This window comes from Hesperophylax consimilis, chromosome 5 (genome assembly GCF_061612785.1).
Source record: "Hesperophylax consimilis isolate HC1 chromosome 5, BYU_Hcon_1.0, whole genome shotgun sequence".
Classification (NCBI taxonomy): Eukaryota; Metazoa; Arthropoda; class Insecta; order Trichoptera; family Limnephilidae; genus Hesperophylax; species Hesperophylax consimilis.
The window spans coordinates 31810531-31834298 of record NC_142840.1 but is presented as its reverse complement, the minus strand read 5'-3'; the positions used below and the strand labels follow the sequence as shown (position 1 = coordinate 31834298).

The 23768-nt window shown below is 36.1% G+C and overlaps 1 protein-coding gene across 2 annotated transcripts in view; it reads right to left on the bottom strand.

Moving 5' to 3' along the window:
• Window positions 1-23768, bottom strand: part of LOC149423778 (semaphorin-2A-like) — a 647562-nt gene that overhangs the window by 4529 nt on the left and 619265 nt on the right. For both annotated transcript variants that reach the window (XM_089631808.1, XM_089631809.1), the window contains 6 exons: window positions 7801-8031; window positions 6685-6946; window positions 6282-6442; window positions 4785-4977; window positions 3755-4027; window positions 3093-3227 (listed from right to left, as the gene is read on the bottom strand). In XM_089631808.1, coding sequence (XP_089487934.1) covers window positions 3093-3227; window positions 3755-4027; window positions 4785-4977; window positions 6282-6442; window positions 6685-6946; window positions 7801-8031 — 1255 coding nt within the window. The remainder of the gene's footprint in view (window positions 1-3092; window positions 3228-3754; window positions 4028-4784; window positions 4978-6281; window positions 6443-6684; window positions 6947-7800; window positions 8032-23768) is intronic.

Sequence of the window (23768 nt, the reverse complement as noted above, 5' to 3'; positions counted from 1 at the left end):
CGAAAACCTAACTAATTGAAATGTAAAATAGAAACTGACATAAAATAGTTCATGGATAGATACATAAGATATATACATTGCTTATCCAGTCAAAGGGGGTTGTTTGTCTGTTGTATAAGCTTGAAATAATAATAATTTTTCATTAAATTTCGGAATATTTCTAAGGTATTTAAAATTTTCTATCTTTTTCTTCATTTTAAAGAAGTTGTAAAAGCAAATACCAATTTGGAAACTAGATAAAATTACCATATGGTTTATTGTATTAAAAATATACTTTAATGTTTAAAAATTGCAATATTTTACGTTCAAACATGAAAAAAGTTGAAAAAAAGTTTAACACAAATGTCGAGAATTAAAAATCAAAACCACAGTCCTTTTATTTAAGGAATTTGCAAGACTGTAACCTCACTCTCTATCTCGCTCATACAATTAAAAATTATAATAATAATTCCAGAGAATAACCAAAAAAATATTCAACATTTTGGATCCACTTTGTCTCAATATAAACATGGATTTAAAAAAAATTGTATTTACCTACACTTACATAAGCCATTTATGTTATTATACAACATCACTTTCATGGATGCTTAATTCACAAGGTAAATGTTAATAAAAAATAATAAGTCCAAAATTACTCGCTTTTTCGGGTAACATAAAACTTTATTAACAATATGACATTATTAATGGATAAAATTTGATGAAAAATAACACCAATAATAGTAAACATATTTGACGTGTTGATTTTGTATTTATTATGCTTATATAATGCACTTGCATAATGTGGATTGACTAGATGATCATTTGTGGAAAAGTGTGTGGAAGGGTTTAGTTTTTCCTGTGGGGAAGATTTAACCCGGACATAAAGTCGAAAACAATACTATTATAATAGTTAATTGATCATTAGAATAGAAATAATGAACAAGAACATGATTTTAATCACAAATGACAAATCAAAACTAATTTGCAGGGAAACTGACGTGCATGGCACGCATGCGTAAAAGTAGCGCGTATGTGTGAAAAATGCAATGTTGCTAGACATTTTTTATTAGTAATAATTCGAAAAAGAAGGTGTACGGTCTATGCACAATGTGTAAGAAAAACACCATTTAACGGTTGTAAATAGATTTTTTTTATTAGTATGGCCCATAGAAAATGGTAGAACAGAATCGGAAAGCTTCCTAAATAAAATCATTGTCTGATTGAACAGATACACAATCGGTGCGGAAATCGGGGAAAAGACAATGATCCGTCATTCCGTCTCTATCCCTATTATCGATCAAACCTGACATTGAGACAATCCTGTTACTGAGAAGTGAAGAATTTAAGTACCCAAATGGGACTGGACATGAGAACTGAACACGAGTCTGCTGTTATCAAACATGACGTCTCTGGATTTGCCTACTCGTCGCTCTAGCTTGTTTTTGTCCAACATACCATTTTTAGAGAAATTGAGTTAAGTATGCAGTTGTTCTCAGAAAGCATTTATTTATACCAGGGGTGCTCAAACAGTCGATCGCGATCGACCGGTCGATCGCGAGTGCTTTTTGAGTCGATCTCGAGAAAAATTTCCCATTTTTCATGCCTTCTTTTTTATTATTTATTTGTAGCTTGTGGCGGACTGAGTAACTGAACGGAGTGTTCTGGAACATTGCAGATAATATCAGATATACATCTCATAGCCACAGCATCTGACACAAAATTCTGGTATTTTATATCTGAAGACAAATATCCGAATCTAAGGCAAAACGCCCTTCAGTTGACGACAATGTTTGGGTCAACTTACTTGTGCGGGTCTGCATTTTCTGAAATGAAGATAATTATGTCAAAATATCGCAATCGACTAACTGACGAACAAATGTCATCGTGCTTGCGATTAGCACTCGGTAATTACGTACAATCGTATGAAAAGTATACTGAGGACATGCAGCGCCACGCTTCAACATCCAAAGTCATTATTTAGTTAAGTTTAGAAACTAGAACTCGTTTGTTTTTTGTAAGAACCAATAAACTTGCAATTTTGAATAAATATAAGTTATTTTATTGACATTTTAGTGCAGACCTCCACCTACCTTGACTAAAAAAAAATGCATATTGCGAACTAATTTCTGTCGTTCCTCCAAATTCTATGTGGATTCGTGGCCATGCAATTGTGCAACGTCCCCATATATACACTTATACCTGCGCCACGATACACCCTACCTAAATAGATGACAATCCTGCATCACACATACTTGCAGCCTCTCAGAGTCGATCGATCGGAATCTAATAATATTGAGGTAGATCGCCAGCAGTTCAAGTTTGAGCACCCCTGATTTATACGATACAAGTGAAAAAAAAATTAAACATATATTTTTAATGTGTTTCAGTTTGTCTTAAGTCCACCAAAATTAAACAATTAAAAAAGAGTAATTTTAAACATTTGGAACGAATTTTTACTTAAAAAATAATATTTTCTATTACTTTAAATCATTTTAATAAGCTTAGAATTGAGCTAATTTCATTGAAAATTCTATTTCTCCCGATTTACGTTTTGGTCTGTTGGATAAAAACGAACTAGAGCGACGTACTGACACTGAGGCACCCAAATCCATCAGCCACCAATAAATAGACTACTGCCCAAATAATGGAATTGAGATGTCGAATAATTATTCTTTTTGTTTCAATATTATTATTAGTTTTACGCATGCATATCATTGTTGATTTTTAGTATATGATTCTTATTTGTAATACGTTATCACCATAATATGGGCTTTTGTCTAATTTTAGGGTATTTTAATAAATTAACAAGGCAGCCATCGTTTTATGCCTAGAACGATGAGACCTAAATATGGGTAGCCATCGTTGTTCAGTTATTAATATAATTTTCGACTCTGCTGGATACTCTTGGAGCTTCATTTTGTCATCATCATCATTATCGTAATCGTCATTTGTCATCATCATCGTCATCATTATCATCATTGTCATCGTCATCATCATTATCATCGTCATCGTCATCGTACGAGGTATAAGATGATTAAGTATTTTAATTCCATATTAATATAAATTGCAGCAAATACGTATCATTACCTATTTATAACAATGTATTTATTTACCTGTGAGTATCTACTTCAATATTGTACAAGGCGATGAGAGTCGGACCCATAAAGCATTCATATCTTCCACTGTCAGCTTCCGTCACGGAGAGTATCACAAGGCCATTCTCGATGGACTGAATCACCTTTTCAGACCTGTAACAGAAATTAGGATTATTTACAAATTGAAGAACTGAAGCTCAAAGAAGGAAAAAAGCAGACTCAATACAGATGAAACAGATTCTCTACAGGTGCATTAGAACAATATATGTCCGAAATACAAAAGAAATCTAAGGCATATATCAACATTAACCTTATCAATGCAATTTCTCCAACCATGTGGCACGTTTTATTTATTATTATTACACGCCCTAATGGGCTTTTACACACTACAAAGTTTAATAGTTTAGAAAGAAATAAAATATATATGTTTTCAGAATCTTATGGATTACATACAAGTGACATCCAAGTACACGGATAGCTGCCAATGGATCATATATATGTGACAACTGAATAGATAAGGTTTAAGATAACTGGTGAGCTCTGGCGTCATGAAGCTTACATAGCTTCTTCTGTCTAGAATTTATAGGTTAACCCAACTATTTTCATCTCAAAACATCGTTTCCATTGTGGGCCATGAAATGTTGAAATAGTTAAATTTTTAATAAGATACTCTAACTTACCACTTGATCTTATTCCTTCCCCTTTCCTTTGAGTAGTGGTACCAGGTCACCATCTGACTCTTGAACACTTCCGGCATGAGGATATAGCTGCTCAGGTGTAGACTGTCGGCGTATGACACCACCAGAGATTTCTTCACCACGGAGTTCTCGCAAATGCCACTAGTGGAGTTGGAGGCGTCCTGCAATAGTCCCGGGGTGTAAGGCTTGCACTTGTTGGAGTCCTTGTCCCAACCACAATATGGGTCCAGGACGCAACGGACGCAACTGTCATACCTATAAACAAAATCGGCTCCATGATAAAACAGACGGTGACAAAATAACTCTAAGAAAAACAGAAGGAAAAGTGATGTAAATAACAAGTAACCTAACCTAAACTAAACTAACCCAACCTAAAATATATTATCATATTCGGTTTTGTCCTGTTACCTAAAAAATGATGTGATCAAGAGCTAAAACATATAATATATGATTTAGTAGATTATAACGCATGTATATTAAAGAAAAAAAAAAATTATCTATCCCTGCCGCGTTTCATCCCTGAGATCTATGGGTACAGAGCAAAGGAATTTACAGATGACCACAAATTTCTCAATTTATTTATTGAAGCTACGGTTGTAGCAAAACCTGGTCAGCATTAAGTAAAAAAAATAAAGTGGTTATTGTTAAAAGCAAGTCGTTGTTTTATTTTTAAATAAATTTTATTGTTTATAATTTGTATGTAGTGGTCAAGGTGACTTTTGTCACAGCAACAATTCGTAAAATGTGAACCTAACTTCATTTCGCCACATGCAATATATAATATTTGTACATGGGGGTAGTTATCCATTGCAGTGCATGTTAAATATATGAATCTGAATAGTGAAGAAAATGTTGCCATGACATAAGTCACTTCTATTCACTTCACTTCCACTTTCTCATAGCAAATAATTTTTTTCATTCCAAATTTTGTAGAGAATATTTCAGCACAAACACAAAGCAGTAGATTTTTTACTACTACTGCTAATCTAGTTAAAGTTTATTTTATACTAACCGTTTAGTGCATGCCACCAGGGGAAGTTGCTTAACTCGGTAATCTGTACCGACATACAAGGAAGCGTGTTCCCGAGAGATCTGCAACGCTCTGATTGGTTCCCCTTCAGCCACGCGCCAAACATCAGCCAGGTTCCACTTGGAGCCCCCTTCGCTGGTCACCCACTGGACCACCTTGTAAATGTGACCCTCATCTGCAAAAAAAGAATCAAACGTTTGAATAATTTATCTATATATTTATTCTTTTCCTCATTGCTGAGGATAGTGACTCCAAATTCCCTGGTGGATAAAACTACTCTGCACTGCAGAGAGAGCTGCGGATAATGATATTCCAGAAACCATTATATTTGCTCAGGCAATGCATGATGATGTCCCTCTCATTTCCTGTCTTCTACTTTGCCAGTGACAATTAGTTTTTCCAGGATTGATTTCTCAATTTGGCGAGCAAAATGTCAAAAGTATCTTAGGGTACCATTGTAGGCAGATAGTTGATAGCTCTTTGTGGATGCCGATCTTTATCAGAATGGGTAATATTGAATATCAGCAGGTTAGAATAACCACTTAATGCCAGATCCCGCACCAGTGTCGGCACCGGTTTGGGATTTTATAAGCGGGCTTCCAAATATTGGATGGTAAATAATAATATATAGCCTCAAAGTTTGATGAATTAGTTGGACCTAAATCCCCCTTACACTGCTTTATGGGTTGTAGGTGATCACGTCTCAGTAAAGTTGATTTATTTATTTAGGAGTGATTTGAATTATTGTGGACCTGCAGGAGACACTTTAATAATAACGAGGAGGACCGGGCAGCCATCGTTCAAGCCTAGAGCGATGAGACCTATAGATAAGATAAATATAGGTAGCCATCGTTCGACTGAATAAGGAGCCAAGTAGCCAGGGCGCTGATAATATCCAACACCTAATTCAGCATTTGATTCAGGGCCGGCTCTAACATTGAATAAATTAATTAATGTAGCGGTTCTTTACTGTCTTTTGAAATAATAGGAAGTTACTGATTGCGTGGAGAAGAATGGGGTCTTTAGATCTGCTGAGAGTTATGTAAACCTAATTTTGATCTTTAAACAAGACAGATGTTTTCATAGTATAATAAATTACAAAATAAAAGACTGGTCGGAGGCTGAGTTGACATCGCATTTGGGACCCATCTAGGCGTAGTGTTTTCAATTCCTCGGCTGGTTAAGTCCTCCATCACAACACGAGCAACATTTCCCCCTTACTTTGGTGGTAGTAGGAAATTTTCAAATATTGTCAGGTTAGTGGTAATACGGGATTTACCACTAATTTATCTTTCTTTAAAAAAAAAATACAAAAAACAATGTAGGACGGTACACCAAATTTCTAGGTAAATGAATTTATTAAAATAGATAGGTACTACTTATCTAAAAAACCTTAAAAACCTTTACTTGAAGATTTGAATTGCATTGTGACTATTTTATGATAACTTTCTTTTATGCCTTGTATTCTTGTATACATACTTGTTCCTGCATAGAAGATGTTGTACTTTCTGTCTTGTCCTGCAACGAGCATGTCTGTGAACAGCCGATCTACGACGAGCTGCGTTAAGATCAGATCCCTCTTGTAAAATATGGGGGAATCGAAGTCTTGACGGACCGCTTCGTCCATCAACGGGTGAAACCTGCGAAATATAAAAAAAAAAATTATTTTCAATTGGGCCATGGCAAAAAATGGAACCTTCAGAATCAACATGGAACCTGCAGAACCTTATTGAGAATATAAACATGAAAAAATTGGGTATACCTAATCTTATTACTGCCCCCTCCAATAGAAGCTTGGCTATCATCATGGCAAACTGCACCCTATAGGAACAAATATTATAATGACTGAACAATTATAATTCAATTGTTTAAATTTAATTACCTTATAAAGTTGAGCACTGTGTCAGGCAGAGCTTCCGTATCATTGACGCAGGTCCCCGGACGTGGATCAGGCACCTTATTCCTCAACACAGGTAGCCAAGCCGAGCTGGAGGTGGCTTGCTCCTTGAACTTGCCGGAGAAGGCCTCCTGGATGTTGCTCATGGAGAAGCTGCAGATAGCCGAGCCCACCAGCCCGTCGCTGGAGCCGGTGGTGAAGGCGGCGTAAAAGCGGCTGTTGTCGTCGGGCATTTGGTATACACTCTCTGGAAATTGGATTATATAAATTAATTAACATTACTGATAAAAGAGAACTTCATTAACACTGCAAGAACAACAGGAGAAAGTTTTTATCCATCCGCCTCACCGGGGTATCTAGCGTGGTAGATCGGACAGTTCAAATGACTAATTGACTAAGTGAAGAATGACTTCATTTATTTGATGTGAACTGTTGTTGTATATTAGTGATCTGCAGTCGTGCTCGGGAACGTCAAACCTGTTATCGATCGACCGTGCTAGATACCCAGGGCAGCATACACGCGACGTTGTGTCAATGCTGGAAAGAGCTCAATCCTGGTTGAGGATGTGCTTGCAAACAAGTTAATGTAGCCATTCCAAGTTGAACATAACTAACTTATTGTAATGAATGTGTGTCTAAAGATATGACAGAGACATTCATGTATGAATTAGATAGCATGATTATGCCTGTGTATTAATATGCATGTCTGCCTTGTATCTCGCCTTCTTAATCATTACCTCAAAATAATAACCAGTTAAATAATCTACCTTCAAGAGCATTTTTTACTACCACCTATCAGCAAAATAAATTTACATGGTGATCAGCATCATCTCTAAATGAGGAATTACAAAACTTATTTAACCCTAAAAGCCTCTGAAATTTTGAAATGCAGGTACTTGTCTTAGGAGAACGGTCAGAATAGAGAACCCGCGGAAAACATTTTCACATGACGTTTGATTCCAGATAAATTCGCTAAATATATTAATAGAGTAAATATTAGTCTATATATATACATATATAAATAAATATTTGGTTGTTTGTTGTACTTGAACAATATCTCCTAAAATTGGCCAAGGGGTTAAATTTAATTGTATCACTTACGTATCTCGTCGAAGTAGAAGGGGAACTCCCCCGGGATGCTACAGTTGAGTCTTGCTTTGAGGTAGGTGGCCCAGTTCTGGGTAAGGATGTGTTTGCCTCCAGTGTCGCGCTTGCAGACGCGTGCCACGCGCGAGTACACCGCCTTGCCGCAGTTCATGTACTCGACGGCCGTTTCGCGGAAGAACATGAACACGTACTGGCCGTTGTCGAAGGACCCCACGAAGTTGGTTTCTGGACAAATAAAAAGTCAATATGTTATGTAATATTGTATAATATTATGGCTGAAGCAGTATTTAAAAAAAAACTAAATAACCATAATAATAGGCAATATGTGTACAGCACACACCGGCGCATAGCGCGAGCAAAATTTTGAGACCGCTTGTCAAAACCTATAGACGTCTGGGTAGGTGATTACTGTAATAATAAATAATAATATTTGGATGACTTGTATAACGCCGTTTCTGTGCAAAATCACCTCAAGGGCGCTGTAATTAATAATAATCAGATATTTTGTATATTTGTGCAGCGCCGTTTTTGTGAATAATAATCTCAAGGACGATGTGTTAGGACTTTTAAGTGTTGGGTATAGTATTGTGAGTGGTATAATATCTATGATCAGCGCCTTGGCGCCTTGACAATCAGCCACCCGGAGCAGACTGCTCCAATTGCGCCCACACAGGACCGGTCCTACCGGTCCCGTATGTGTAATGATATATATTTTTATGGTTGAATCAGTATTTTTTTAGCCCTAGTTTCAAAACTTCCACCTTACGTCAACCGTCAAACATTACACAGCGATTACCGATATCAGTATGGCGGTTAAAAAATATTTTGTTATCCCAATAATGCGATAAATAAAATAAAGTAATCAATAATGTCGACAAAAAGTATTTACAAGCCAATGTACAAGATTACAGCCTTCCAGGCGGGCAGGGTCGGCCCTACGCGGGCGCAATTGGAGCAGTCCGCTCCAGGCACCGAATTCCCAAGGCGCCGATAATATCCAATACCTAACAGTCCTAACACATCGCCCTTGAGATTATTTTTCATAAAAACGGCGCTACACAAAAATAAAAGCCATCCGAATATTACTGATTCCACCTACCTAGGCGTCCACTGGTTTTGACAAGGGGCGCCAAAATTTTACTCGCGATTCGGCTCTTACGGCCCTGCAGACAGTAACAAGCTGCCGTAAATAAATAAAAATAACCAAAAGTCTTGGAATAATAATGCGCAATATTTAAATAGCAGCGGGCGGTGTTGTAGGTCGGACCGCCCCCGCTAGATGGCAGCCACGTAGACATTTCCGACATCGCCTCTTCCTTTCGAACAGAAAAAACGTCAAGATAAGAAAAAGAAAAGAAAAAGATAACCGCATTTTATGTCATCCAGCGGCACCGCGGTCAAAATATTACAAACGTACTCCAAATGAAACGGTACTTTTACGATTCGAACGTTTTATTAGCGGGATGAAATAAATAAATGCGGGTAGGTACCTACTCTCCCGGTTTTATTGTGAATGTTTTTCAAATTTCCGGAGGACGCTTTTAATATATTTGCGCAATATGAACATGTTTAGAGATAACTATGAAATACGTTCATTTTAAATATGGGTTACCTACGTTGCACAACATTTTAATGAAATTAAATAAATTCAAATACTAGGTTAGTGTTATGTCTAATCCTAATGTAATGTTGCTTTCAAAGTATTTGAGCGATGTGTCGATTTTCTTTGCAAAACGAAGCAATATGACTAGTATAACGTTGTTTATGCAAAATTGAAAGAAACATATAATAAATACAATGACCTTTCAACTTCCATTTAAATTCGATGAAATTTGGTAGAACTTTTGGTTTTGAATTTAGAAAATGAAGTAGGGCAGACCCGGGAAAATCAGGAAATATTATAGGTACTTGTTGGATTTGAAGCTGAAAGTAAATATTTGCCTCAGGATCTTTTTATTTTTTATATTTTGTTGACAAATTAGAACGAACACTGTTAGTAAACTGAAAAATAACGGTACCTGTCAAAAATAATTACATATCAAAAACACAATTATTAGTGAAATAATATTATTTTTGTACCTAATTTATCGCTTATCTGAATACACTTATCAGTTCCAATTTAAAAAATAAATAAAAGGCAAAAAACAGGAATATTTCACATTACTTCACGCATGCACTTATGCACTGACAACCTAAAATAGTATATTTCATAAGTCTTAAATTTTGACCAAATAAACCGAGCTGTGTTTATGAAGATTTATTTTTTGTTACCGAGATTTATTTATATAGTTTTATTTGTACAAAAAAATTTAAAGAAAATTATAAGAAAATTAAATTATTAAATTAAAAGAAACTTACTGTAAAGTGGGAATTTCTTTAGATATTCGAAATAAAGTCATGTATTACCTACCTTTTGATAATGAAACCAACTAACTCCTAACTGAAACACTTTCAAGAAAACTCAGAAGAAAGCAAATTTCTCTAGAAAGACTAATTAAATGAATACACACTGAGTAACTTTTTAATTCTAACTTACGACAACCCTTACGACTAACTAATTTCTTGGAAGGCCTGTAAGTAATTTCCAAAGTCTATAAAGATGGACACCATAATGGAAAAACCACGTACATACGTTCCTAAGCAATATCTACCACATGGACTATAAACAACTGTTCGGAAATAAACAGTATAGTAAAGTATTGGGGCGACTTTTGAATTGGGGGGGCGACATTCATCGCGGATATCTGCATAACAATTCTCGCTACCATTAAAAAATTACCTGATTTAACGTGGATACTATGACGCATCGAAAACAAGTGTCAAAGTGTCCGGTTTCTGGTTATATTAAAACATCATGTTGGCTGTTGAATTGTGAAGCAGTGTTTTTTTTAGATATTTTCAGAAGAGTTAAATGTAAACACATTTCATCAATTTCTTAACGATTACAATAGTTTCGTGCCATTTAAATAAATAAATAAATTTATATTGTAAAGGATATCAGTGTAGGTATATCGATATATACCTACGTGTGTATGTAGTTACAAATATATATTCATTTATTTTTTTGAGATTGACGTATAAGTAATAAGCTTATAAAAATGGTTTACCAAAGTAACCGCACTCCGAAGGGTGTCTTTGATCGACATGTTTTTTTTGACATTATGGATCCCTGGTGCAACTGTGCACCAGTGCACGTGCGTTAATCTCGACGTACACGAGCGGAGCACCGGTTCACAGTTGATGTTGGCTTCATGAGAACGGGTCGCTTCTTCTACTTATTCTTCTTGTACTCGTTTTTGTGTAAGACATCTCGTATGTGGAACGAGCTACTGGCATCTGTTTTTTCTGCTTGATATAATCCGGGCCTATTTAAGACTTGCATTAATAATAATTTATTAATGCCTCCATTATTAATTGATTACAGTGATCACCTACCAAGGGACAGGGCAGGCCCTACGCGGGTTCAATTTGAGCAGTCCGCTCCGGGCCCACTGCCCACTGCCCACTGCCCACTGCCCACTGCCCACTGCCCACTGCCCACTGCCCACTGCCCACTGCCCACAAAAACCAAGCCTTAGCTTCTATGTAAATACGAGTACCTATGATTTTGTCGTATATTTTGGTGAAAAAAAATAATTATATAGCTTGGTTGGGTATTTTTTAAGTAAGTAAGTTTTACTTCTCTTAAGGCCCCGTAGTAAGCGTTCAAAGACGGTTTGAAAAGGGAGATATGTAAATATGAATGTTAGAGGGAGCGCGCTAATATTAAACAACGATAATAATTAAGCGATAATGGTAAAAATATTTAATAAAATACGACTCGTTTGAAATTTCAGTGCCGGCAACCCGGGCGTTTATTTATTATTAGTTATGTACATACATGATTTTTCTCCTTACCCTCCTCACTAGACAAAGTCTGTTCTGAGGCTGGTAGAGCAAATATCTCTCAACAAATGCTTTAGTTGCATTTAAAGATACACTGTCAATTTTTTCTTGACTATAATATATTAAATAACAGAAGAAAACGTGTTTTTAATAATTTTTGCGATTTTTTTCTATCGAGAGAATTTCAAATAATAAACGTTTCGGCATGACAAATGTATGGATATTATCTTCAAAAATAAAATATATTTTTTATCACTTAAAACTTAAGGAGTTAAAGTGAAGCTTGTTATAAATCAGTAGAAATTGGGAATGCGGGGTCTTAAAGAAAGAAGGTTTTTTCCGAAACCGGTTAGCAGTTTATATAAATATCGTGGACGTAAGTGTTGAATTTAATTAATATCTAGATCGAGTTGAATTATTAATTCCATTGCCGTGCGTGCAAAAGCAAACGTACAAATTTCACGAAGCGAGTTTATTTATTATAAAATACGAATAATAATTATTAGTCCGTGGTACCTGTTCCTACGAAATAAGGTACTTTAGAAGTTTGTGGAAATAAATTATCATTGATTGGCATTTACAGGATAATTTATAGCAAGTTTAATTAAACAAGCGGAATGCTGTGAAGAGTGAGTTTGTGGAACAATTGGACTGAATGAATTGGATGAATTATTGAGAGAAGTAGGTTCCTAGTAGCAACTTTTAATAAGCCAGTCGTTTCTCTACACATTGTCGATAATTACATGGTAAGAAAGGGTTAGTTTGGAATTAATTAATGGGTTAGAGAGTGGACACTGGACAGTGGGCCATCCACGATGAGTCGAAACGACTCATTCCACAAATAATGTACCGCATTGTCAAGTGCCCAATGGCAAGCTCGGCCAGTAATACTAATTTGTACCATACTACTATCAACTGTGCAAATTAAAGGGTAGAAAACGACTTGACTTCTTTGTCTTTGTATTGTTTATGAAAAAACGTCGGATCATATCCACTATTAAAATAAGGGCAAAATCTTCCTGCAGATAGGTACTGCTAATGCCAAAATATTTATATTTATTATTTATTATTGGATAATTTGTATAGCGCCGCTTTTGTGAGATATCACCTCAGGGGCGCTTTACAGTTGATGCAGGTATTACAGAAAATATAAATATTACAAAAATAGAGTGAAGTTAAGTTAAGTAAAATGAAGTAAAGGAACAGGTGACACGAAGATAGAAGATGGAGACTCTGCAGCAAGAATCCCAGGTGGTGAAGAAACTGGTCCAGCTGCTGCAGCGAAAGAGTCCACCGCGTCCACCAACAGTGCCAGCACGAGGTTCGTCATCCGTCCAGGTATGTGTCTGCTGCTAATAAAGCGCTGACACACTATCCTCTCACAGATACCAGACCTTGGCAGCACCGCTGTGACGTTCTACGAAGATAGAAGATGGAGACTGCAGCAAGAATCCTAAGTGGTGAAGGAACTGGAACAGCTGCTGCAGTAAGAGAGTCCACCGCGTCCAACAACAGCGTCCAGGTATGTATCTGCTGCTAATAAAGCGCTGACACCTCACATAGATAAGAGACCCTGGCAGCACCGCTGTGACGTTTGGCAAGTCCATCATTTATCTCCATGTAATCCTGTTCCTGGTAATTGTTGAAGTGGTGCATTCTGTCCGCAATAAAAAGCGACGGTTGGGTAATAAATTGCCCTGGGCTTAGTAAAAAACTTGCCAGTGTCCAAGCTTGCCCAGTTTCCGAGAATTTTGTTGAAAATATCTGGAGTGCATTTACCGGTCGCCGTTCGTTTCGAAAGTCCGATATTTTTGAGCAAATTTCAGAATATTCACTTTAAAACACTGCACTCAAATCACATATTATAAAGTTCTAATAATTATTAAGTTTATTTTTATTTAAGTTCCAATGTTGATGGATTGATTTTAAAAATAATTTCAAAGGGATGTTGCCTCATTTCCCTTGAAAATACTAAAAAAACACAAAGCGGTTGGAGGAAGCGTTAGGACGCGTCCTGCTGCTACGAAGGGCGCTACAATACTACAATATGCACTAACAATGCCAAAATACTCGTATATATGCCTAAGTTATACGATAAAAAAACAGGAATATGTCTTTTAAAACCCGGGGGGGGCATACAAAACAGGTTTCTTAAAAAATATTCCATTCCTCTATTTTTTTTAAATTTCCCGTTTCTACGAAGATTCACCATTTCTAATTTTAACATGATATAGTTATGTATGTTTAAGAATATTATGGCTATAATAGGAATTAATTAATGAAAACATCAAATACGCACTAACGACCCTAAAAAGCTGTAATAAAGCTGTATTCGCATGTGCAAATACGTATAATCCGATGTCTATTTATGAATACCTATTACTTCCTTAAATAATAAGGAATTCCAGTCAATTAAACGTACGAGTATATAGAAGGTAAACATCAAATATATTTTGAATGTTCAACAGTATTTTAATTTATTTTTTTAAAAATGTTGATTTCATGGTTACAATATTTTTTATTGTTTGCATTTTTCAAAGCCCGCCAAAACGATCGCAATCTCATTGGGTACGCGTGACGTCGTACGTACCTCAGTGTCGATTAACAGAAAGGTCAATCCTACTCGGGTCGGTATGAAAATAAAAAAAAAACACTAAATTTAAATAAATATTTAGGAAATTTCCAAAAAACATGATTTCATTTCAACTAATTTTTGAACCACACCAGTGGCCAGTGTTCAAATGTACGCAGCGCAACTCGGAAAAAAAATTGTCCGTATTATTCTTGAACGCGGCCGGCCAACCGGTGAGGTAGCCGTTTAAATGTTGTCAGAATCTGCCGACCAATCACAGAGCGTTTGAGTTTCTCACGGTTTAATCGTTTTTAAATGAAAATTTATTAATTCTAACTGTAATTGCACGTAATTAAACTCATACATTCAGAATCAGCATTTGTTGATCTATATGAATATATGTTTTTTAAGCCAAAATACTTTTCACTCAAGTTCCGTATTATGTAAAAATTCGTAGTATAATGATGAATTCTCTACGTATAGACTCAGATTGGCGTAGAGAGAAGCTATTGCCCAAGCTATTTCCAAGGGCAAGGGAAATTCAGCATTACATTATTTATAATGTGTTTTACTTAACTTTATATTCCCCTTGTCATCTTTCTCTCCGAATTGCTTTTCATGTGCTTGTCACGCTGTTATCTATACTAAAAACTATAGTCGTATAAAGATACGACATTACATTTGTAAATAGTTTGAAAGTACCTGAATGTATTGTATCCATGGTAGAAAATATTGATTCTCGACAAAGTCATTTCACTCCAACAACGAGGGGTTCGACCCACTCTTTGTTCGAGTGGGATGACTTATGACTTTTGACGTATGCAAGTACATACGAGTATGTACCTTAGAAGAGAGTCAAGAATAATGTCGACCAATCCATGTACTTTCGACGGCGATTGCGAGCGGCCTGGATTGGAGAATCGATACCCTGAGCTCATACCACGTAAGTTTAAAGCAAAGAGGTGCTATATCTTATTCTTTGTCAGGCTCTTTATATTATGTAACTACTTAGTATTCAATAGCTTCCATCTTCCGTGTCAATTTTTGGCTATGAAATAATTAATCTCATTCTAAATTAATTAATTCCCAACAAATAGGAAATATTTAATTTGAATTAATTATATTAGCAGCGGTATTCTAGTTTAGTGCGGCTCTGTTTCCGAGTTTCCGACTCTATTGAATCGGCATCGGATGGGGATATTGTGTGAAGTCGACACGTCATGTTTTAATTTTAATTGGAACTTGTTCATGCCACATAAGGCAAAGGATTATCTTATTTAATCATCATCATCATCATCATCACTTTTGGCTCTACAACTCCTGGTGGGTCTTGGCCTCCTCAAGAGTCTTCCTCCACTCATCTCGGTCCCGCGCCAGCTCTCTCCAGTTTCGAAGCTCCAAGGCAGACAAATGTTTGAGGACGTTGTCGCTCCGTCTTAACCTTGGCCTTCCCAGGCCCCTTCTCCCTATCGGTCTTGAGCTCAGCAGGGACTTTGGTTCTTGATGCTCGGTCATTCTCTCCACATGACCTAGCCACCGAAATCTTCCCAGTTTTATGAACTTTGTGACGTTTAGCTCCTAAAACAGAGTAAAGAGCTCATTGTTATAACGTCTGCGCCAAAATCCATTTTCTAGAACCGATCCTCAAAATTTTCCTTTCAAAAACATCCAGTGCTCGCTCATTCTTCTTAGTTAGAACCCACGTCTCGGCTGCGTACGTAAGCACTGGTCTTATTTAATAGTCTTAGATTAAAAGATACATAAATAAAATACTAGGCATATTCATTGACACATTTGAAAACAAAAGCACACGTCCCTGACATAGGATATTTATAGGAAATAGATTATAGAGAATTTCTCAGAGTCCAGTACAGAGAATACAAAGGGCAGGTGGGTTGTTTGTTAGAAGTGCGGAAGCCGCGGCCTTGCTAATCCTAGAACGTGTAAAGTGAATTGGTTTGCCGTTTGTAATCAGCTTAAGGGGATTTACAGGCAGATTACCGCCACCTAACGGAAAAGCTGCAAGTCAAATGGAAAATAGGTTTGTAAACACGTGCATTCGGCAAAAAACGAAAATAAACTCGGAAACCGTACGATTTCAGATTTAAAACGCCGACACGTTGGAAACATTGATTTAAAGTTAAAATACAACATTCTTTGATGTGATAAATATCCTACTTCAGGTAGGAAATTAAATAATACGTTGCATTACGACGAACACATTTTTCATCCTTACCGTGTAAACTCTTGTGTGTCAACGTATCCTTATGAATATTTAACTGTTCCGGGGAAACTCCTTATGGTAAATTATGTACTCTTTTTATAAATATGTTAAAACATTATCTGATAAGACGGTACAATTTACAAAAACATAATTTTGCAAAAAACAAGCAGGTTAAAAAAACAAGTATCTGCTGGCGAAGAGTAAATATTAAAATTTCGAACGGCAGCCACTCTTCTCCGTGGCATTTGTTTCCTCGCGTAAAAGTACCCGATCAACGAGCGGGTACTCTCGACCCGATCACTTTGCGAGTGGGTAGTAATCGATCTGGGCATGTTAAAATATCGATCGATCCAGCTCTGGTGCTTATGGTGACCGGATAAATCACCAAAATGATAATTCATCACATCTTTAAAAAGTTATATAAAGTCATGGAAAGTGATGAAACAAAAACTTTATTAACTGGGTTAAGTAGGTTAGGTTAGGTTAGGTTTAAATTTTATTCATCGTTTTTAATGACTTTATATCACATTTTAAAAGTGTGTTCAATTGTCACTGTGTTGAGTTATCATGGAACCGGTGCTTATATGGATGACAGTATGTCGCAATCTTCTTACAATCTATGTTAATACATTTAAAATATTATTGCAACCCATGTCAAAACGCAGCGATGGTTATAAGGTAATTTTAATTATGCCCTCTATGCCCTAAACCAAGGCTGCCCAACCTTTTTAACAGTTGGGCCAAATTGACGATTTTGAATCACTAGCGGGCCACTGAATACCTGACGGTTCCTATTTCAATGGGGGGGGGGGGGGGGGTTGTTACGGAACTTCGCTGAGAAAAAATTCCGCGCACCCAAAAACATCATATGTGATTCCCCACAACAATTTTTCGAATTCCATGGGGGGGGGGGGTGGCAACAAGATTCCATTTCGGACGCAAAAAATACTATATCAGAACCGGTGTATTTTTGTTTAAAAAGTAAGTTCAACAGGTTAGATATTTCGTCGCTGATTCTCGTTCTGAGTAGCCCAAATAGCGATAAATCGCCTTCGTTGGCAACACTGGTGACCGCGCGCAAGCGGCATTGTTTGTTTTACCGCACTCCCGCGATACTTTTTCAAATTGGCGGATTGGCGGGTTTTTTGAAAATGGTTCACGCGGGCCACTTATAATTCGTTCGCAGGCCACATTATGGCCCGCGGGCCTGGGGTTGGGCAGCCTTGCCCTAAACTAACTAAACATACATACAATATAATACCTAATTCATTATATTGTATGTATGTTTTGTTAGTTAGTGAGAGCGGAGTGCATCAGAGGTGCAATCAATATCCAGTGCGCCATATTCAGGACGTATCTGATGGTTTATGTCCAGCCAGTAATTACCCCTTTATAATCAGCACAGAACCAGGATGGATGCGTGTAAATATGTCTGATAGAATTATTATTAATAAGTTCCGCTTAAAATAAAGCATCTCTGATAATTGAACGTTTTGAAAATAGTTTTAAATTGTGTTAAAATACAAAACGAATCATAATTAGTTACCTAACCAGGTATCTACTACAAGGTTTTCCATTATGACGTGTTATTTTGATATTCAATCGTAAAAGATCAATGGTTTCGTTGCTTGTGTGGCACGTAGCGCCGTCTTGTTGAAATTAAACGTTTTCCAGATCAATACCATCCAATTCCGGCCATAAAAATGATTAATCATCTCTCGATAGCGATCCATTCACTGTTGCTCCAGCCTCATTTTCGAAAAAGTAAGGTCCAATGACTCCGCCGGACCATAAACCGCACCAAACAGTCACAAGTTGAAGATAGAGAGGCTTTTCAACAAAAACTCTTGGATTTTCCGAGCCCCAGATGCGACAATTTCGCTTAAATTGACGAAGCCACCGAGGTGGAAATGGGACTCATCACTCAAGATGATTTGTATTTGATTCACTCAAGTGAATTTTAATAATTTCAATGCGTTGTTGAAGCGTGTATCGTTCCATTTTTATTAATGGCGTAGTTTCTACTTGTCAAATGTTAAAAAAATGACAGCTTCAAAAGTAACATCTACCGAAATAGCGAGCTATTCAAAATAACACCTCTTATTGGAAAACCCTATATTATCGTGCGTGGTTTACAGGGTATTTTCATAAATTATGAATACTTTTAACAATATGTTGAAGATTTAGTTTATTAAAAGTTTATTTTTGTGATTATGATCATCGTATTAAAAATGTGTAATTTTAATCTTTTCACTCATAATTATTGATTTCAAAAATGGTGATTGGTTGATCGGACCATGACGTCACAGTCGCCGACTTTTGGAAGTTTGGTGGTCGAGAGCATTACCCCTCGACCACGGAAGACCCGAGTTGTAAAGATGTCAAAATACTAGACTGTGCATAACGGGCGGCCCGTTTGATAGATTCCTATATCTTAACAAACGGATTGTAATATTTGAGTAGGTACCTATAGGCGGCAGTTGGAAATGCTGTCTGAAGATACTCCGAGGAATTAGCGCTATTGATCTCTTCAGCACCGGTTTATAGTCGGGAAAGACGCCAAACGCACACCTAACATTTGTACACGGTCGACATTTTTGTCACATGTAAATGGGTAATTTAAACACCTTATTTAGAGTAAATTAATTTAATAAGTTAAATTAAGTTAATTAAGTTAATTAAGTTATTATTTAAATTAAGTTAATTTAACTCAAATGCAAAACCATTATATTTACCAAGCCATAAAAAACTACAATAATCTCCCTTCCGAATTGCGCTGTATTACGAACCAACAAGAACAAATCAATAAAATCAAACTTTTTTTCAAAAAAAACTTATATTAAAAAAATATATGGATATATTATATTTATATTTTACACATAACATTGAATCACTGAAGTAAGAATCGTGGCTCCCTTATCAGGCACAAGAGCTCCTCTTTTCTGATACGGTATACATGACCAATAATGTACCTAAATATTATATTTTGCAAAAAAATGTATGTATTAATGTAACTATGATCTATATTAAAATAATTTAAAAAAAAAAAAAAAAAAATATTTTAGTATTTGTACACATAGGTACCAGACAATACCTCTTTCGCAAGTGGGAAGAAATCTGAAAAATATAAAGATTTAAAACGTGCACACTGGACGTCAACAAATAACACCTTTCGAACTGGATACAGTTACCTACAGTGGCGATCGCAAGATGTTGGGCGGCCATGAGGTCACAGAGCTATCGGGCGCGAATCCATTGTTTTGGAGGCATTTTGGAAAGGCGAATTTTAAATATTTATAGAAGATTTATTCGTCATTAAAAAGATAAAATAAAAATTCCATTAACATCGTAATTTGTTTATGATAAAAATTTCATCCTAACATATGAAAATATTCCCCTGCTCATCTAATAATACATACAACCACTTGGGTCATGCAGTAGGTACTTTATCTCTCACCAAATAATACGTCCTCCTAAAAGTCGTTCTATCTCCTTTTCCACTGTGGTCAGACATATAATATAAACAGATTTAGAAAGAGAGAGAGAGAGAGCACAGAGTTTTTTTCTTTGCATTTAAAAGTTTACCATAGATACTCCCGTATAATTGGAAAAAAATCTATAGCATAGAAAACCGCCAAACAGTTCGCACGGTCAAGGTTTACGAAATTTTTAAATAATCATTTTTATATAAAACAAAAAAAAATAAAATGGCAATAATCTTCATAGAACGTTTGTCTAATAAAATGTGTTTTTTGTATCATATAAAGTTGTAAATACTTTAGCTGTGTTCGCATTAATTTTTAAAATATTTTTAATTACATTTGATTGCCTTTGCAAGAGTCTTCCATCTGCTTTCAAAAATAGTATTTCATTTTGAGATCGTTCGACAACAGTGAATCTACTTGAAATTGAATGTCAAGCAGAAATACTTGATGACAAGATGTTATTTTGTCTAGGTCCGAGGGGTTAACGATATTAATTTAATAACCAACAAAATCTACAACCACAGCTTCTAATAATTGTACCAATGCGAAGCAATTGATTAGAGAAGTATTAGTTAACCAATCGGGTAAAGAAGGAAGCCCAGACGTTATAGGTTGAAGAGCAAATAAACCCTGATTTATATAACCCAATTCACCTCTGCCCCGACTAATCTAATCAATGATGTGGCACTCGCTCGTTTGTTTGCCGGCAAAATTTATTAATTGCGGCCCACCAACCCGAGAGGTGTGTGCGGCACTAGGTTTCATATTTAGGGATGACATTTATGAAAACAACAACGAATTCTTTCAGAGCGGAGGATACCCCGATTCGAATCGTTGCTTGAAATGGCTGTAGCTAAAGTGATCAGTGATAAGATTTGAGTAGATACAGATATATACCTTGCTATGTTATAAATGCGCCATGTTGGAAGCCAGTTCCTATGTTATAAAGTTAAGAGATATGGGGCCCCACGTTGGGCGCCAGTTGCTATGTTATAAATGCGCCATGTTGGAAGCCAGTTGCTATGTTATAAAGTTAAGAGATAGGAGGCCTCACAATAGGGCGCCAGTTGCTATGTCACAAAAGGCCCCATCATGGGTGACAGTTGCTATGTTATAACATGGGGGCCCTCAAGGGAAGGCACGTGCCTACTGGTATCGAACCAGGGGCACTTGTGTAGCTCAGTAACGGAGGCGATGAGATCCTTGTCTGCAGGGAGTGGGGGACTTCTTTGTTCTCCTCAAGCTCTCCAAGGTCAGCACAGATAAGGTTTCATGTATCACAAGTCAGGGGTGCGGTAAAAAAAGGGTTTATTTAGATAGTTTACAACGGGGTGTACATCCTAGCCATAAAAACGGTATCAATCTCTCTCTTTCTCTCAACTGGGTGTATGGAACTACTGAAACTACTGAATTGAAAATAAGGGGGTTTTAGGTTGAAGATGGCTTACGAAATCGTCAAGTCATGATGCAGGCATTATCAAACTTCATGTTCTCATTGTGTTTCAATTTCCCACACTTTATTCAGCTTCACAGCATTCCGTGAATGGGATGCCGTAGTTACACTGACTCTGGGCAGTATTGACACTAAAATATATCTTAAAACTGATAAGTTGATAATAAACGAGAAAAAAATAATATATAATTGCTGAGTTTTTCTCTTTGCCCCGCTAAAGCCCAGGGTTAGATGCCACCGTATTTTTAACTGTTTTTCTTTTAAAAATTGTTAATTCGAGAGTTGTTTATTTTCTTCAATGATTAAATATTTAAATTTTAGGTTTTACTCTAGTCATTACACTATAAGAATATTGAAAAATACGTGTTTACATTTTTATTTAGTTATTTAGTAAAATAATAAGAAGCTTTTTATTATCTTAATTTTATAACATATAGATTTAATGATTTCCTCACTGGGATCTCCTGTGCTGAGGATTTCATTTACATATTACTAAAATTTAGTGCCATCGATAATATAAAGTATCCTACTAGCACCTACCCACTTTACCTACTAGCGCAAATACCCGTGAAATTTAACGGGATATTATAATTACTATAACTCCTCACCCTCCTAGATAAAAGCAAAAATAATTAGTTGCGAATATAACTGATAATATATTTGTTTCTGTATTATGGTTGTAAAAGTATTTATTGTACTGATGTGTATTATATGTATATACAGATACCTTATTTCTGTACAAAGTTTGTAAATTTTCGACGTGTATTATTTTTGTAAATGCCATACGGGCGTTCAATAAATGGATTGTGGGATTTTGAGGTGTATTATGTTTGTAAAAGCCAATCAGGCGTTCAATAAATGAATTGTGGAATTTTGACGTGTATTATGTTTGTAAAAGCCATACGGGCGTTCAATAAATGGATTGTGGGATTTTGACGTGTATTGTGTTTGTAAAAGCCATACGGGCGTTCAATAACTGGATTATGGGGTTTTGCAACCTTCTTTTCAGATAAAATATTATTAAATATATACGCATATTATTATGACATGTACTGAAAATAAAATGATTTTTAATTTAAATTTTAGAATTTTATGTTACCTGACATTATATTTTTAAATTATACATTAACATCCAAGTCTAAAAATGTCTTTTCAATATACCGTTGGGATTGTTCGCTCCGATAAGATAATTTATAAATATTGTCAATAATATTGAAATTGAAATTCAAAACAAGAAATTTTATCTCCGATTCGTACCCAAATTGAATACTCATCCGTTTAGTTTGAATCGATGCAAGGTAACAATCAGGCAAGGGCATATAATTACTAAAAAAAATACAAAAGCCACGAAAGATGTTTAACTTTTAGCGTAGCCCTGGTTATGTTGTGGGGTACTATTTTGTGCTGATGTCGACTAACTCACAATAAGACGGTCTTGTTAGCATTACTCCTTACGACGTTATTTATGTGGTAAGGACTGGTAAGCAAACAAAATATATTTGATCAGATTTCCAGAGGTTAATTAGAGGGGAATTTATAATTGCGATAATGAAGTTACTCATACAGCAAACAGCAGCCATTTAGAGGGAGCTTCTTTGTGGAATGCGTGAGTAAAAATCATTGTAACAAGCGTAGTGATGGGTATAAACATTACGATCCTAAGTCGATTAAACTTCATTCGAAACGTTTCGATTACAAATTAAACAACAAAGTTATATTTGAAAAACAAAACTATTTTGGTTATATTTTTCTTTTGGTTTCTAGAGTGTTGGAATCATCTTGCCAAATTTCAATCCGTTCTCAGTTGACAGGAAGCTCAACACCATAAACACCTATTTGCTTACGTCTAAACCCTTTCAGATGTATATCTATTTACTTTTTCATGTCTAATTTGGGCATTCAATTCAATTCACACCAGTCCAAAAAACATCTTTCTCTTCGTCACACTCAGAATTGACAGGGGCATAACAAACAACAAGAAACACCCTTGTCAACCCGATTTTGAGCCTGATCCACATTATTCTCGGACTTACACATTCATACTGCAACATACATTCAATCATTCTGGGAGACAGTAGCGCTGCAACATCCTGACACGCCCTCTCCGTATTTGGTCTCCCAGACCAAATGACGAGCCTATCATTATGCTGCATTGTACCGCTCCCTTTTTTCATACTCTCTGTTACACAAAGTATGTCCAAACATTTGCTAACCATTGTGTCACACAATTCATTCATCTTTCTTTCCATACCTCCTCTAATATTCCACGTATAGGTCTCGCAAGTTAAGTTGGCTTCATCACAGTACTCACACAGATGCAAAACTTACATACAGCGTGTTTCG